At 62.5% G+C, this 14,934-nt stretch overlaps 3 protein-coding genes and 3 long non-coding RNA genes across 20 annotated transcripts; 2 read left to right on the top strand and 4 right to left on the bottom strand.

Moving 5' to 3' along the window:
• Window positions 1-36: 36 nt before the first annotated feature.
• Window positions 37-1,446, top strand: LOC116579760. The gene is made up of 2 exons (XR_004281408.1): window positions 37-207; window positions 302-1,446. It is a non-coding gene; the product is annotated as an uncharacterized LOC116579760 (long non-coding RNA).
• On the bottom strand, window positions 1,223-6,434 carry CCDC106 (coiled-coil domain containing 106). 7 transcript variants are annotated; one of them, XM_032325462.1, is made up of 6 exons: window positions 5,930-6,434; window positions 4,506-4,581; window positions 4,241-4,348; window positions 3,970-4,146; window positions 2,711-2,923; window positions 1,223-2,263 (listed from the first exon to the last, which is right to left on the bottom strand). In XM_032325462.1, exons 2-6 carry the CDS (start codon window positions 4,534-4,536, stop codon window positions 1,947-1,949), a joined length of 846 nt encoding a protein of 281 aa, XP_032181353.1. In that variant the 5' UTR covers window positions 4,537-4,581; window positions 5,930-6,434; the 3' UTR covers window positions 1,223-1,946. The 7 variants fall into 7 exon arrangements, with proteins under 7 accessions (XP_032181353.1, XP_032181352.1, XP_032181351.1 ...); XM_032325461.1 differs by lacking the exon at window positions 5,930-6,434 and adding an exon at window positions 5,193-5,908; XM_032325460.1 differs by lacking the exon at window positions 5,930-6,434 and adding an exon at window positions 5,197-5,908.
• Window positions 2,258-4,010, top strand: LOC116579761. Its single transcript, XR_004281409.1, has 2 exons — window positions 2,258-2,397; window positions 2,795-4,010. It is a non-coding gene; the product is annotated as an uncharacterized LOC116579761 (long non-coding RNA).
• A 532-nt stretch (window positions 6,435-6,966) lies between the features above and the next one.
• Window positions 6,967-8,847, bottom strand: ZNF581 (zinc finger protein 581). Of its 6 annotated transcripts, none has more exons than XM_032325471.1 (2): window positions 8,756-8,847; window positions 6,967-8,016 (listed from the first exon to the last, which is right to left on the bottom strand). In XM_032325471.1, the coding sequence occupies exon 2, from the start codon at window positions 7,992-7,994 to the stop codon at window positions 7,398-7,400; it is 597 nt and encodes a 198-aa protein (XP_032181362.1). In that variant the 5' UTR covers window positions 7,995-8,016; window positions 8,756-8,847; the 3' UTR covers window positions 6,967-7,397. The 6 variants fall into 6 exon arrangements, with proteins under 6 accessions (XP_032181362.1, XP_032181358.1, XP_032181361.1 ...); XM_032325467.1 differs by having other exon boundaries at window positions 6,967-8,013; window positions 8,756-8,846; XM_032325470.1 differs by lacking the exon at window positions 8,756-8,847 and adding an exon at window positions 8,502-8,588.
• Window positions 8,848-9,069: 222 nt separating this feature from the next.
• Window positions 9,070-11,114, bottom strand: ZNF580 (zinc finger protein 580). 3 transcript variants are annotated; one of them, XM_032325459.1, is made up of 3 exons: window positions 10,761-10,832; window positions 10,098-10,102; window positions 9,070-9,998 (listed from the first exon to the last, which is right to left on the bottom strand). In XM_032325459.1, exon 3 carries the CDS (start codon window positions 9,984-9,986, stop codon window positions 9,468-9,470), a length of 519 nt encoding a protein of 172 aa, XP_032181350.1. In that variant the 5' UTR covers window positions 9,987-9,998; window positions 10,098-10,102; window positions 10,761-10,832; the 3' UTR covers window positions 9,070-9,467. The 3 variants fall into 3 exon arrangements, with proteins under 3 accessions (XP_032181350.1, XP_032181348.1, XP_032181349.1); XM_032325457.1 differs by lacking the exons at window positions 10,098-10,102; window positions 10,761-10,832 and adding an exon at window positions 10,973-11,114; XM_032325458.1 differs by lacking the exon at window positions 10,098-10,102 and having other exon boundaries at window positions 10,761-10,843.
• A 1,026-nt stretch (window positions 11,115-12,140) lies between these two features.
• Window positions 12,141-14,934, bottom strand: LOC116579759. 2 transcript variants are annotated; one of them, XR_004281407.1, is made up of 2 exons: window positions 13,413-14,934; window positions 12,141-12,425 (listed from the first exon to the last, which is right to left on the bottom strand). It is a non-coding gene; the product is annotated as an uncharacterized LOC116579759 (long non-coding RNA). The 2 variants fall into 2 exon arrangements; XR_004281406.1 differs by having other exon boundaries at window positions 13,578-14,931.

Raw genomic sequence — 14,934 nt, 5'->3', positions numbered from 1 at the left:
CCCCTCTCCCCGCCCTCCCGCCCGCGAACCGCCCCTCCTCCCCAGAGCCTGGCTCCAAATAGCGTCGGCTATTTCCGGGCCGTAGAAGAAGTCGCGAGCGGCGGCTTCGGCAGCTTCCGAAAACACCCGAAGCGAGGATTTCACCGGCTTCCCAGGCTATCGTAACTTTTCGGAAACTAGCTCTTCAACGTTCGGGCGTTTCCGTAGGTCCGCGCGTTCCTCTGCGCCCAGCGCCCCCCCCTCCAAGGGTTCGGCTTCTTCCGACAATTCAAACCGTCCCCGTCTCTCGCTGCTCCCGCAGATTCGACCCGCTCTTCGCTGCCGGCCCTATCCAAGCAATCGGCTACTTCCGACAATCCTAAACGTCCCTCACTTCTGCGCTTTCTGAAGGTTTCCAGCGCTGGCTCTCGGACCCGAGGATTAAACCCGATGCCAAGCTTCGGCTCTCTCCGGACACTGCACTCACTCCTCCCCAGCCGGTGAACTTCGGCTCCTTCCGCCACCGCTTCGGGAAGGCCTCACTCACGGAAGACAGCTTCGGTTTTTTCCGTCGGCGCTTCGGCTCCTTCCGGCTTCGGGAACCGAAAAGGGAGGGAGGACAGAGACGAGGTTGGTCAGGAGAAGGGATACGGAAAAAGGGCGGGGTCCCGGCTCTCTGCCGCTGCCCCTCCGGGTGAGGAGAGCGGAGGAAAAGAAGGGCCGATTTCGCAGAGGTCCTAAGAAGGTTGCGCGAGACAAAAGCAAGCAGCGGGGTGAAGGGTGCGCGCGGCCGCTGCGGAGGTTGCCAGCGCGGCTTTGTGCGCCTGCGCAGAGTGGAAAAGGAGGAGAGCGAGTTGGGCTTCTGCGCCTGCGTAGAGGTCGGTCTGAGGCGAGGTTTCGCTAACGGGTGCCAGAGGCCCCAGCACGCATGCGCGAGACTTTCCCTCACTCCGGGAAAGGTACTGGATTCCAGACGGTTAGGCACAGCCGCCGTCTCCTGGTTGCTGTAGCAACAGCGTAAGCGCGCTCGCTCCCCTCCCGCAGCGCAGGCGCAGCAGGCGACGTAGAGGGCACTTCCGGAAGAGCGGTAATTTGGCAGTACCGCCTCCTGGCGGGTGGGCGTGGAAGCCTCCGTCCGAAGGTGTCTTTTCCCGGTCCCGCCGGGGTCGCTCCCGCCAGCGGTCACTGAGTCCCGGCCCCTGCCACCGCGCCTCAAGTCGAGCTAGCCTCTTTCCCGGAGCTCTACCTCTCCGAGTTGCCTGCGGCACAGCTGCTTTCCCTCCTCCCGCCCCTGCCGCCGGGGGTGCTAATTACACCCTGTCTCCCCGAGCTCCTGCTCCCTGCCTGACCGCCCGCTCCGTGGAACTCGCCGGGACCCCCGTCACTGTCTCCGCGGCAACGGACACCCCTCCAAAAAGGAGCCGGGCCTAGTTTATTCCAAATTTTATCGTCTCTCTTTAATTTAAATTCTCTGAATAATTCTTTCTTGCCCGGAATGCGGGTGGAGAGCTCCTGGCAGAGTGGGCCAGCCTCCCCTCAGGGCTGGGGGTAGAGACGGGGTATGTACAGTGCCTGGCCCCGCAGAGAGTCTCCCAGTGTCCCCCAGAGGAAGCGCCCGTTGACGGCAGGACGGTGCAGCTCGCGTGGGAGGGGTGCCAGTGTTTGGGAAAGGGCAGAAACCTAATCCTGGGGGCTTGGGAGCCAGGCTAAGTGGACGCCCCTCCCCAGGGGTTAAAGAGAAAGGGGAGGCTGCTAGGAACGTGAGAGGCAAGGAGGGGACCGGATCTATATACGAGGGACCTGGGGTGGGAGTGGGGATCTGCAGGAGCAGGAGAGGCACGTGCAGAAACACCCCAGGGCCTCTGGAGGAGCACGCCACTCATGCACACGCTCGCCCGGTGCCAGGAGGGACACAGGAGGGAGGGAAGTGGGGGCCAAGGGCGCGTCCCAGGCCAGGTGGGGCAGGATCACCGCTTGAATCGGTAGGTGATGGGGAGCAGCAGCTTGCTCTTCTTGAGCGCCTGCACCTTCTTGAGGGTCTCGTCGTCCAGGGCCAGGAAGCAGCGGCGCGAGTACTCTAGCAGACGCTCCTTAGAGGGGTCGAACTCGCCCACCTCCGCCAGCTTCTCTGGGGCCACAATGAGCAGCTCCGCGATGGGCGTGGTCAGCGCCACCGTGTTGCGATCTACTCGGTGGTGCTCAAAGGCCCGAGACATGCTCTTCAGCTTCTGGAAGGTGCCCAGGATCTTCTTGTAGCGGCAGAGGACTCCGTCTGCATCCTTCACTGTAAGGCCAGGGCAGGCAGAGAGGAAGACATGAGGAACAGAGATGGACATGGGAGGCAGAGCTGGGGCACGGACAGCGAGCCCCATACAGGAAGAGCCAAGAGAACAACATGGAAATCCAGAGGACACGTGGGTGAGGAGTCAAGAGGTGGTGGGAGACATGGAGACAGAGCAAGACAAGTGAAAAAATCAGAGAAGGCAGGCCCAGAGAGGAGTTGTTCCCAGCCCCCCCTAAGCCTCACCCCCTCCCCTTGTTACTGATGAGAAACCTGAAGCTCAGACCCAGATGGCAAGGCTGGTGAGGGTGGACTGCGAAGTAAGACTACATGGAGAGTCTGTCTGGGACAGACAACCAGGCTAGGGGAGAAGGGAGAGCCTCCTCCAAGGTCACAGCAAGCCCCCAGCCCAGACCCTTTGACCTCCCACCCCGAGTGCGCCTTGCTCACCCCGCTGCCTCTCCCGTGCCTTGGGCTTCCCAAAGCGCCTCCGGCCAGCACCTCCCTTCTGCTTCTGTCTCTTCCTCTCCACAGTACTGCCTTCTTCAGATGCTCCGCTGAGTGAGGAGGCCGCTGATTCCGGATCTGAGGCCTCGCCCCCAGCCCCACCCCGGCTGTCCCCCTCAACCCGCCTGGGCCCAGGCTTCACCCGGCAGTGGTCCTCTGGAAAGAGGTAGAGAGAGAGAGACCCGTACACATGAACTTCCAGAACAGAAGGGAGAAGGAGGCAAGAGGCTGTCTGCAAGATTGGGATAGATGTCACATCATATACAGGTCCCCAGGAAGCGGGGGGGGGGGGCCTCAACGGGGCTGGAGCCCCCAAGGAGACGAACAGACAATACAGCATAGACGTTGCAGTCCTTAGCAAGAGGGCTGAGAGCATTTGGGGGCGGAGATCACAGGTGGAGCGTGGGTTCATGCCCCTCAGACTCCTAAGCTCTATGGCAAGAGATCTGCGGGAAGGGCTGAGAGAACCAAGACCGGACCAGACACCTCAGAGAGTCTGTGACTCTAGACTCCCATGGTGGAGGAGCAGTTTTGCGGGGACTCAGTGGGACCTCCAGAAGAGTAGACACTAAAAATCTGGGATGCAAGCAAGGCCTTGGTTGAGGTGGGGGATTCAGACCCTGAGAGAAATCCCGGGCTCTGGGTCCAGTGGGCTGGGGGGATGTCCAGTGTGGGGGTTTTCACTGAGAAAGTCCAGAAGGCCCTGAGCCGAGGCTTCCTAGGTAGGTTCCCATCTGCGTGGCGAGCAATGGGAGGTCCCAGCAACCCAGGCCACAGGTGGTCCAGAGCAGAGGGGTCCCCAGTAACACACATGTTGAAAAAAAAGACCCCTTTCCCAGGCTATCAGGTGAATCACAGGGGACTATGGGGACCTGCGGGGGGAGAGCCAGCCAGGGGCTGAACATCGTGTGGAGGGGAGCAGAAGCTGGACTCTCCAAAACAGGCTGTTAAGATTTGAAAAAGGAAAGCCCTGACCATCCCTGGCTGGGACTGGCCACAAGATTCTGCCCATCAGCAGTGGCAGGAGTTGAGCAGGAAGGAAGCTGATCCTGGGGTCCTAGAAACAGCTTTGGGAGTACGGAAAGATCCCCACTGGACCACCAAAGAATGAAAGCAGAAAAGGGTTCTGTATCCCGGAGAAGGGCCACAGCCTAGTGTCAGGGCCCCGAAGTGAGGCGAGGGACTCTGCTCACGTGCCCCACCTGCATCCACGCGGGCTGAGGAGATAAACTTGTCCAGCTGACACCGCAGGAAGTCCCTCTCCTCCTCCAGGTCCTCGATGCGCTTCTGCAACCACGAGTTTCTCTCCAGGGCCATGTGCAGCTGGGCCCTGACACCATTCATCAGGGCCACGGTTGGGGATGTGGCATCCGGAGACTCTAGGAACACGGGGGAACCTTGGTCACACCCCAGGCCTTAAGGACCCTGCACCCCAGCTGACTGGGGTCCCTCTGAGCCTCTCCCCCAGCTCACCCTCGAAGTTTCCCCGAGAGGGGCTCAGACTGTAAAAGATCTGTGGGTCTAGGTGGGGCGTCTCATCGAAGGGGATGGAGATCTCGAAGGCCTCATCGTCTTTCTTCACTGGAGGGGAGAGGCCAGGGGTCACCCCAGGGAAGGCCCCAGCCACCTCAGACCAGCCCCCAACCACAGCAGCCCGGGGGGAAGAAAGGGCAGGGATGGGCAGGGCGGGGGGGGGGGGGGGGGGTCCAAGGGTGAGGCAGGGTCCCAGCTTCCTCACGTGTCCTCCTCCGGCTGTTTCGGTCATTCATGGCGTGGCCTCCAGTGAACCCAGGCAGCTTGGCGCCTCAGGGGCACTGGACAGAAAGGGCAGCCACAGATGGAGAGACATCCCAGGGACGGTGGGGCCCAACTCTTTAAGACTCGGGGGTGGTGCTAAGGGCCAGGATTCCTGGGTCTTTGGGAGGACACCTGGGGTTTCAAACTCCTGGGCTCCTAGGAAATGGGGAGGCTGGGGGCCCAGACCCCGAGCCACTGAGAGAAGGAGGAGTGTGTTCCCCGCGGGGTCGACAGAGCCAAGACATCCTGGCCCGGATGGGGCCGACCCTCATCACGGATCACCTCGCGGCCAAAAGAAATGAGAGGCACAGGGAGGAGGGGACCGTGCCCCAACTTCCAGGCATAGAATGGGGATCCAGCCCACGCGCTGCGCCTCCCCACGCCCCTCCCCCGCACTCGGTGGGCGAGCAGGGCCCCTCCCCGTGGTGAAGGGGGCGCGTGCGCAGTGCGGGGGAAGGTCACGCGTGGGGATGCGCCCCCGCCCCCGCCCTTTGTCCCCCGGGTGGGAGGGGGAGCGATGTTGGCCAGGGGTCCCTTCGTCAGATGCACTAGGCCGCGGGTGCAGATGCGGCCACCACCCCCCGCCCACAGGTGCCAGGGGTCGGAGGGGCCAGAGCCCCGCGCTCACCCACCCGCGAGCGGAATCCGGCCAGGGGACCGACAGCGGCGGCGCCCATGCCCGGCGCCGGGGAGCGTCTGCAAAGTGTCGCGGAGAGTGCAGGGAAGCGCCCACCCGCCGCGGGCAGGCGGGGTGGCAGAGGCGGCGAGCCTGGGGCGGGGTAGCGGGCGGGTGGGAGCGGGCAGGGACGTCAGCACTTCCCCGCCCGCCGGTCGGTGCGTTTCTCCTCCGGCCCCAGGTGAGGCCCGCCGTTTGCGGCCGAGGCGCGAGCTGCACTTGCGCGACGGCCCCTTGCCACACTATCCCCGCCCTTCGCGAAGCCCGGGTAGGGAACGTCAAGAAACTCCCAATTCCTGGAGAGCTGGCGGCTCCGGGGTCCCCGGAGGCGGGGGAAATGCACTGAGTCGGGCCCGGGAGAGGGAAGGAGACAACCAGGAAAGTTGAAGCACAGAGAGAATCCTTTTCAGCGGTACCCTGGGAACTGGCCCCACGGACCCCCGTAACCCGCCCTTTCATCTCCCGCCGTCCGTGCATTGCCAGCACAACCGGACCTCACGCACGGTTCCTAGGACCATGGGAGAGTAGGGGGTTACAGTTACCCTCCCTGAAAACAGGGGCCTGGAACACCCCCAGCGCCACCCCTGTGGCAGCGATAATGAGCTGCTTGGGAGCATTTAGACCCAGTCTTGGCCGCTCCTCCTCCCTACCCTCCCCGGTCCACCCCCCCCCCGCCTCAGTTTACTCACCTGTAAAGTGGGGGAGGTCACGGTCCTTTTTAGGTTCCTTGTGAGGGTGGACGGATATGTGCAGGCAAAACGCTCAGGCCAGCGCCTGGCCATAGTCTAGGCTCAAGATCAGGGCGCTGGCTGTGGTATTTGAGGTCAAACAGCGGGAGGCTCTTTCCCTCTCTGGGGAGTGAATATGGCTAATTTGTTCTTCCACCCAAAAAGAGGTCGGAAGAAGGAATGAGGCCCAGCACAGTGCCTGGCACAAAGCAGACGCGCGAGGACAATTCATTAAGAAGGCTGGTGTTTATTCGCTTCTGGCTGGGTTCCCTGCCTCTCCTCCGAGTCTCCAGTTGCTACTGGAATTTTCGCCAGCCCTAGGAGAGTAGGGCTTTAACCTTGCAGGAAGAGAACGTAAATGTCTGCACCACCCCCCTCTCCTACCTGCTTCACAATACAGATAAACTGCTGGCTAGGTCAAAACGTCCAGGGGGAGGGACCTGCCCTAGATCCGTGTTTTGCAAACTACAGGTTCATGGACAGGGAATTCAATAGGCTAGAACAGAATGGGCAGGAGGAAGGAAAAGTGGACTGCACATAGCAGAGTTTCAGTATTGTTAAAGTTTTGTTTCACATATAGTTTGTGTGATGTATACTGGGTAGCCAAATAAAATGTTTCATACAATAGATCCTAGCTTTAAGGGAAAAGAAAAAGGTTGAAGAACACTCTGCCTCGCTGATGCCCCTTGTGAGTAGCCATGCTAGGGCGGACCCCAGTGGAGGAGACCAGACTCGGATGGCCTGCCAGGCAGGCCAATCATTTCGCACCGGTAAGACCCAGGCAAGATGCTCAGCCCAGCAGCTGGCCATAGTCTAAGCTCGACATCAGGGCACTGTTCCTGCTATCCGAGGTCAGACAGTGGGAAGCTCTTCCCTCTCTGGGGAGAACAAATGGCTCATTTGTTCTTCTGCCCAAAAAGCTGAGCCAGGCACTTGCTGAGTCTCCCTGTCAGGCAGCAGGCGGGCCAAGCCGCTGTCCCCAAAAACAAATGTCAAGCTCAAAATGGGAAAGGCGTTTATTGAGTGTCCAGTGTCTGGCTGGGGTTTGGGAGGCAGGTCTGGGGCCCCTTCCCCCAGCATCAACATGGAAGGCCTCAGGAAGCTGGTGCAGATTCTTGACGGCTCCCAACCACATTTTTCACGCTGGAGAATTTCCACACAGAGCACTCTCCCCCCACACCTCCGCTCAGGGCTCAGCCTGAGGCTGGGGGGCTCCACTCTGCGAATGTTAAGGTCTTGTTTTCACTTATCTCCAATACACGAAGGCTACTCATGGGCTCCTCCTTCAGGCAGGACTTGGCCTTTGCAAGTGGTGGGTCTGTGTCCAGGGCTGCGACCCAGCCTTCCGCACTGGCCAGGTGTCTGAGGGCAACGGGAGTCCAGGCTCCCCACAGATCCCCGTGGCACCTGGGGTGCCCCGCAGCCTGGCTCATGGATGCTTCCACCGAGTGTGCTTTTGCAGCGTGTTCTGCTCCATAAACCGGCGCGGGCAGTGGGGACACTGAAATGGGCGCTCCCCCGAGTGCACCCGGCTGTGCTGGGCCAGCTCCCCCGCCTCTCGGAAGCGGCGAGGGCAGAGCGGACAGCCATGGGGTCGCCCACCGCCGGCCCGGTGAATAGAGTGGTGCCGAGCCAGGTGGCTGGCCCGCTTGAATGCCTTCCCACAGGTGTCACACTCGAAGGGCTTCACCTCTGAGTGGGTGATGCTGTGCCGCTGCAGATAGGACATGTACTCGAAGACCCGGGAGCACACGGGGCAGCTGTAGCACTTTTTCTGAGCGGATGTCCCATCTGCACCGGGCTCTCTCTGGGACTCCTGGTCCACCAGCACGGTGTACGGCACACCCTGGGTGTCAATAAGCAGATAGTGGTTGGGCCTTGGAGAGGAGGAAGTCTGCGGAGGTCCTGTGGAGGAGGAAGGTCCTGGTTCTGGAGACCTGCCTGTCCGAGAGGTCGGGGCCTCCATGGCCTCTGCGGAGGGAAGCGCCAGGGGCTGCGGGCAGGGGGACGACGGCAGCACCAGCATCCGGAGGGGTGGCTAAGGCCTGCTGGGCAGGAGAGAGGATGAAGTTACACACAGGAGGGAAGTTGGCTGCGCGAGCTCCGTTCTTCACCCTCTGTGGAGTCTGCTCAGAATCTGTGCGTCCCTGGACTCTGTGACCTTCTGTAAAGCTTCCAGGGTCCTGGTCCCATCACCCACTGCAAGCACGGGCACACCCAGGACCTCGCTCTGTTCTCCTCCTCTGTACCCTCCTCAGGTCCCTGGGCGCCCCTGCACTCCGGCCACCCTCAGGGCTTCCCCAGGCCCCACCCCCTAGACCTGCAGGTCTCGCTCTCGACTCCCCATGCCCCTGACTCGGGTCCGGGTGTCGCCCCATCCTGTTACTCCACCCAGAAGCCTGGTCTACCCCTTCCATGTTCGCCAAGCCGTGTACGACGGTCTGCCACGCTAAGACCCGCAGGTCCTGGCCCTCCCTGCAGCAGGGTCCCAGAGCACCCCAGCGCCCCGCCCCCCCGCTCCTAGCCCTGCTACCTCCAGATTCTCTCTGGTCCACGCCCATCCAGCTTCTCCACCCCAAGTTCTTCCTGGGTCCTAGCGCTCTCCAGGGCACCGCCCCCCGTTCGTGGCCCGGCCTCCGAGCCCCGCTCCGCGAGTTCTGGGCGGTGCCCTCCCGAGCCCCGCGGCGGGCCCCTCCCCGCCCCGCGCACAGGTACCCGCTCCCGGCCCCGCCCCTCTCGCGGCCCGCGCCCCGCTCCCGCCCGCCTCCCTCCTCCCGGCCCCCGTACCCTGTGCAGCAGCCTCTCGGGTCCGGGCGATTCCGGAATGGCCCCGGGCTACCCCCGTGGTCGCAGGTGGGAGCGGGACTGGCGCCTCGGGGTGTCCCCCGGGAGCTGGTGGCACCGGTAACAGGAGAGCGGACCCGGGCGCGGAGAAGAGGGGCGAGGGGAGGAAGGTGGGGGCGGGGCGCCCGGGCCTTCGGGAAACGGATCCGGCCAGAAACACACGCCGAGAGGAAAGTTCCCACGGGCTGACGGCCCCGGCTGCCCGCTCCCAGCCGCTGCGCACCCCCCGACACACACACGCACATTAGAGCCCCGAGGCGGAGTGTGGAATGTTTATTGAGTACGGGGCGAGGGTTGCGGGTGGAAAGGGGGAGATACAGGAACGAGCCAGTGCTCGTAAAATCGTGCCGTGCTCTTGGGTCAGCTCTTCCGCGCACACGACGGCTGAGCCCTCAGGAGCAGGAGAGCCGGGCCCCGAGACGCTGTGCGCCTGCGAGGGCTCGCGCGGCCCGGCCCGGCTGGGGCCCAGTTCCGAGACTGGTTCCCCGGCCCAGGGAGGGGCAGCGACGGGGCCGGCATCACACAGCGAGACAGGAAGGTAAGGAAGGAAGGGGGTCTCTCCCTCTGGGCAGACGAGGAGACGGGCCCTGGGTAAGGCAGGGCGCGCGTGTGGCAGCACGGCTGTGTGGCTCGCAAGGCCCCGCCGGTCGGGAACTCAGTGGAGGCGGACGTGCTGCGCCAGCTCCGCGGCGTCCTGGAAGCGGCGTGGGCAGAGCGGGCAGGTGTGCGGCGGGCCTGCACGGGCGCGGTGCGTGGCGCGGTGTCGCGACAGGTGGCTGGAGCGCTTGAAGGCCTTGCCGCAGGCGCCGCACGTGAAGGGCTTGAGGTCCGAGTGCGACACGCGGTGGCTCTGCAGCCGCAGGGGGCTGGCAAAGACACGAGCGCACTCCGGGCAGCTGTAGCCCTTGCGCGGCCCGGCTTCTCCCGGCGCGGCCTCGCGCTGGGGCGGGCCCCGAGGCTCCTCCTCCAGCTGCACCGTGTACGTGTAGGGGACCCCGTTGGCGTCGATGAGCAGGTGGCGGCCCAGCCGCGGGGGTCGGGGCCCTGCCGCCGAGGATGGAGTGGAGGAAGGGCCTTCCGTCTTGGGGAAAGGGGGAGTCTTGGGGGGCGGCGGGTCCATGGCCTCTGGGGAGGAGGACCGAGGGTGGGGTGGCCGAGGCGGCAGCAGCAGCATCTGGGGTGTCAGCTAGGAGCAGTGGAGAGGAGAGAAGTTAAAATCGCTACTTGCTGGGGGCAAGTGTCCCCATTACCACGGCTTGGCAGGCCCTCTGTACCGCTGACCTACCTCTCCTGCAAAAAAGGAACTGACTCCAGGCTCTGGTTCCAGCAAGCGGGTCCCAGGACAGCCCCATGAGAGCCGGGCATACCCCTGCCCGCCTGCCCCCGCCGGCCGCCCCCGCCCGCCTCTCCCCTGCGGCTCCGTCTCAGCCCCCAGACCAGGCCAGACGGTGCTTTCCTGCCACTTTCCTTCGCCCAACTCCGCCGCAGCCTGTCAGATTACAGGTCTGTTTCCTAACTCGTTCCTAACGGGTCTTCCCAGGCCCCGGGCCGGCCTAGCAGCCTCGACCCTGGAAGGCCTCCCGGTCTTCGCGCACAGCGTGGCCTCGCTGAGACCGCTCCCTGGGTACGCCCCCAGGCTAGTTTTCGGCCTGGGCTCGTCTATTCCGACCCTACGCTTAGCACCGCCAGGTCTCAGCCTCCCCCGCGCCGAGCGGACCAGCCGTCCGGGTTCCACGCACACATCCCCTGGGACGCCTCAACTGCCCGCTTCTGTGCACCCACACACCCTGCGCCTCCCAAGGGCGCCCTCTCTCCCCCTGCCCCTAGACGCAAGCCACCGACATCGTCCATTTCTTCCGTCCGTGCCCTGCGGGGCTTCGGCCCCCTCGCCGCTGCCCGCACCGGGGCCCCGGGAGCCCCGTCCCTCCCCTCTGCGAGCATCTGGCACCTCTGTTTCTCCATCCCTCCAGCCCGCTCCGCTGCTCCGCCTCCCTCGGCAACCCCAGCGCCCGGGCCCCCCTCCCGCCCCCTTCCCGCTGCACCCTCAGGGCCCCCGCACTCCCTCCGGTCCCACCCCCGCGGCGCCCGCCCCTCCCCCAGCCCGGCCCGGCCTCGCGCAGTCCCGGAGCCAGGCTCCTCCCTCCGTCCCGGCCCCCGTACCCGACGCGGCGGCCTCTCGGGACCGGAGGAGCGGGCCGAGGTCCCGGGCGGCCCGGTCTTCCCCTCGCGAGTGCTGGCGGCGGCGGGACCGAGACTTCCGGGAGCTCCGGGCCCGCGGCGCCGGGAACGCGGGCGCGGGGGGCGCGGGCGCGGGGGCGCGAGGGGCGGCGGCGTCTCTGGAAAAGGGCACCGTGCGGAAACACGCACGCCGCGACGAGGGTTCCGCGGTCCCGGGGGGGGGGGGCGGGGGGGCTCGCTAGGTCCGAGTCGCTGCAGGCCTGGGGTGCGGGAGGAGGGCACGGGCGTCGGCTGCACAGCGCCAGCCCTGCCCCCGTCCCCGAAGGGGACTGTTCGGGTGCCGCGACACACGTGCGTTAATACACAGGCTAGGCTGCCTGTGTTCTCTCGACGCTCCCCTAGGAAGGGGCGTACCCAGGTCTGTCCACTTGCGGCCGGCCGGTCCCGCGTGCTTCCCAGAGAGGGCGGGTTCTGTCGGTCGGGCGTGGCGCGCCCCGGGGGTGAACGCGAACCCGAGCCCGCGGAAGGCCAGACAGTGTTGGTTGTGTCCGTGCGCCTCCTCGCGTCCCGCTGATGGGGAAACTGAGGCCCGAGGCGGCGCGCGGTCGTGTCTTGGAGGTTCCCGGCACAGACCGCGGTGCGCACGGGGAAACCGATGCAGTGCCCCGGTTCAGGCTCGTAGCGTGCCCACCCACCGGCCGCGCCTGCAGCTTCGTTCCGGGAGGCGGGGGGCAGGTGGCTGCAGCGGCGGCGGGGCAGAGCGGGGAGCCGCGCCTGGGGCGCCTGCGGCCTGTCCCGCAGCCACCGCGGGAACAGTCCCAGAGCAGGGAGTGGCGTGGCGGGCAGCGCACAGCGGAGGGAGAGAAAGGGCGTTACTGGAGCTGACAGCCTGGGGACCCGGGGGAAGTGGGGGCGGTTAGAGCTGCTTCGCAATGAGCTACCAGAAAGAACTGGTCTGTGGTGACTGGCCAAGTGTGGTCCCCGCGACCGAGGACCGGAGCTTTAAATGCTCTTTCTCTTCAGGTAAATCTCAATGGCCACACGTGGCTAGTGGCTGCCTGTGGTCTGGGACAGCTCCCGCCACCCTCAACCACTTGCAAACAGGAGGCCTGCAGGCCAGAAAAGGATTCAGTGTTTGGTCTGGACCATATGCTATTTTTCAGTGTTTTACTAGGCAGTATCCAAGAAGCCAGAAAATACGCAAACTCAAAATCCCAGACACACTTGGAAAACAATTTCCGGATGTGGCAGTAAGCTGGAGCTGAGAAAGCATTCTTCCGAAAACCTTCCAGAAACCTCCAGACATGTGTCGAATTCGGCTAAAACTAAAGCCCCCCTTGTATGGTGCTGTGGCTCAGGGAGGTTTGATGAGGGTCTGGCCTGAGGTGAGCCATGCTGTAAATGCAAGACGTCCCCCAGATTCTGAAGACTTATTCTGGAAAGAAAAGAGGCAGGACCTTTCGTGAATGACTTTTAGATGGATTATGGTTCGCAAGTGGTCATGCTTTGGATATACTGGGTTAAGTAAGGCATCATGTTAAAACTGATGTCACCCATTTCGTTTCACATTTCCCAAGTGTGGCTCATTCTGATGTTAGGGGACAGCATTGTCCTCAGCGGGCAGTAGGGAGGACAGGGACTGGTGAGCAGAGGGCACACCTTGTGTGCAGGGTAACTGCACCATCTGTCTACACTGGGGTTCCAGTACTACCAGTACTTTGGAACTGGATCATTCTTCAGTGTGGGGGCCTGTCTTCCACACTGTATTGTCCAGATGCCTGTAGCACCTCTTCGTCCCCATCTCCCTCAGGTGAGAGCAGGCTTCCCAAGTGTCACCCTGGGCAATAGGGGCTCTGGTCTACACAGACAGCTAACCCAGTGAGTCTGCTGCAGTACTGAGTGTATTGGTGTAAAGGATCCGTTTTACGGGTGAAGTGGCAGAAGCTGGAAAAGATCATGAGATTGGCCTGGGGTCCTCAGGACAGCACCAGCTTCTGCCGGACCCCAGACACAGCTGGTGTCCACTATGCACACTGCGGTTTGCCCCCTGATTACTGGGACAGCCTCCCACCCACCCTCTCGTACTTTCTCTTTACGGCAATACTGCAGCCCCTATATTTGTCTAAACCCAGGGAATCGTGTCTTCTCTGTGGACTTAAAACCCTCCACAGGGGCACCTGGGTGGCTCTGCTTCCCTGCCCCTCCCCTGCCTCTGTGCCTACTTGTGATCTCTGTCTGTCAAATAAATAAAATCTTTAAAAAACAAAACAAAACAAAACAAAACAAAAAAAACCCTCCGCACTGCACTCAGAATGAAGCCCAGAAACCCACCAACCACAGTGCTGCCCCTCCCCCCTCTCCCAGCCTCCAGGGCCTTCATCTGCTGTTCCCTCTCTCTGGAGTATCGCCCCTAGCCCCTCACCGGGATGGACCCTTTCTGATCCCTCAGGTCTCCACTCAGATGGTAGTTCATCACTGAAGCTTTGCTGACTGAGTCTGAGGTCAAGCTGGTGACACCTGGCTCTGCATCCTCATTGTTTCCTTCCAGCATCCTGTAGGGCCGTCCATGGTGGTCTGGCTCACTTACCAATTCGCTCTTCTGTCTGCCTTTCTTACTCCATAAAGGCAGAGAAGTCCGTCTGGGACGATGCTGTATCCTCAGAATCCAGCCAAGGTCTTGGGAGAGGGTAGGGGCTCAATTCAGTTTTGGTTGAATAAATGAATGAATGAATGATTTCAATCTCCCCATCCAAAAGTGAAGCATTCCCTACCCACAGCCATAAAACCCCGCTTCTCTCCTGGAATGTGGTCACCATGACTTCCCACATGCACTCGAGTCCAGAACCTTGGATGGTCTCATTCTTCCCTGCCCCCGCCTTCCTCAGCTCCCCAGAGCCAGACAGCACCTCACAGCCCCCGACCGGACCTTGAACTTACACGGCTCTAGGTGCAAAGCCTCCTATGTTTTCCTCGACTTGCCACTCTTCCCCTTCCTCTGACTGCGGCCTCCTCCTCAGTGTCCCAAATCCTGTGCCCTGGTTGGCAGGGACACTGCTCGTGCTGGCTGACATTCCCACCCACCAGCTCAGCAATCTCTCCAGCCTCCTCTAGGACCCATTACCTGTGTCCCCAGCCTTCAGTTCACTCTCCCTCTCAGTAATCCAGTGGGGCTGGCGCTCCCCTGAGCCTCAGGAAGGGCAAGAGGCTTGCATCTGGTCCACTCCCCCAGCCTGAGTGGCAGAGACCATATCAAACCCGCCCCCCGCCAGCACCCTCCCTTCCCTCCACAGCCTACAGCCAGAGCTCAGCCTCTGACAAGTTTTTCCTGGACCGCTCTCCTCTCAACATCCACCGCTCACTCCATACGACCTTGCACTCCCACACAACAAGTTCTTCTCTCCTTTGGGAAAGAAGTGATCGCCAAGCCTTTGCCTCTGGGTCAATCTGGGTCTTAGTAATCCACTCACCAGCTTCCTGCCCTCCTCTCTGCACCCCATCCCAGGTCTCCCCGACCCTCCTTTTGCAGGGGTTCTCTGCCTCCAAGCCCCCCTGCCCTTGGGGCCACTGAGTCCCATACCCGAAGTCCCTTGTGTCACCCAAAACCCTCACTGCTCGTTGGGCAGGATCCTAACAATGCCACATCTCCTGCTCCCACTCACTCCTCCAAGCCTTGTCTCAGCCATGCTACCCTAAGTGGATGCATCGATGCCTTCCCAGAGGGCTCCAGCCCACCCAGACAGAGGCAGGTGTGCCTAAGGTCTCTGGCCAAGAACTTACAAAGGAAAAGTTCCCACATAATTTGGGTTTCAGCTCCACCCCAACAACTTAAGAATCAAAACTCAAAGTGAGGGGCTCCTGGATGGCTCAGTCATCAAGCATCAGCCTTCAGCTCAGGTCATGATCCTGGGGTTCTGGGATCAAGATCCACACTGGCCTCCCTGCTC

The sequence above is a fragment of the Mustela erminea genome, chromosome 19, assembly GCF_009829155.1.
Source record: "Mustela erminea isolate mMusErm1 chromosome 19, mMusErm1.Pri, whole genome shotgun sequence".
NCBI classification, from domain to species: Eukaryota; Metazoa; Chordata; class Mammalia; order Carnivora; family Mustelidae; genus Mustela; species Mustela erminea.
This window is presented reverse-complemented; position numbering and strand designations above follow the sequence as displayed.

What these genes read in the sequence shown, in the direction of transcription:
- ZNF581 (XM_032325471.1), bottom strand. Translation starts at nt 7,994, where the DNA reads ATGCTGGTGCTGCCGTCGTCCCCCTGCCCGCAGCCCCTGGCGCTTCCC.
- ZNF580 (XM_032325457.1), bottom strand. Translation starts at nt 9,986, where the DNA reads ATGCTGCTGCTGCCGCCTCGGCCACCCCACCCTCGGTCCTCCTCCCCA.
- CCDC106 (XM_032325462.1), bottom strand. Translation starts at nt 4,536, where the DNA reads ATGAATGACCGAAACAGCCGGAGGAGGACAC. An exon ending in CTCTCGGGGAAACTTCGAGG is followed by an intron (nt 4,147 to 4,240) that starts GTGAGCTGGGGG and finishes CCGTGTTCCTAG; the next exon opens with AGTCTCCGGATGCCACATCC. An exon ending in CTCAGCCCGCGTGGATGCAG is followed by an intron (nt 2,924 to 3,969) that starts GTGGGGCACGTG and finishes ACCTCTTTCCAG; the next exon opens with AGGACCACTGCCGGGTGAAG.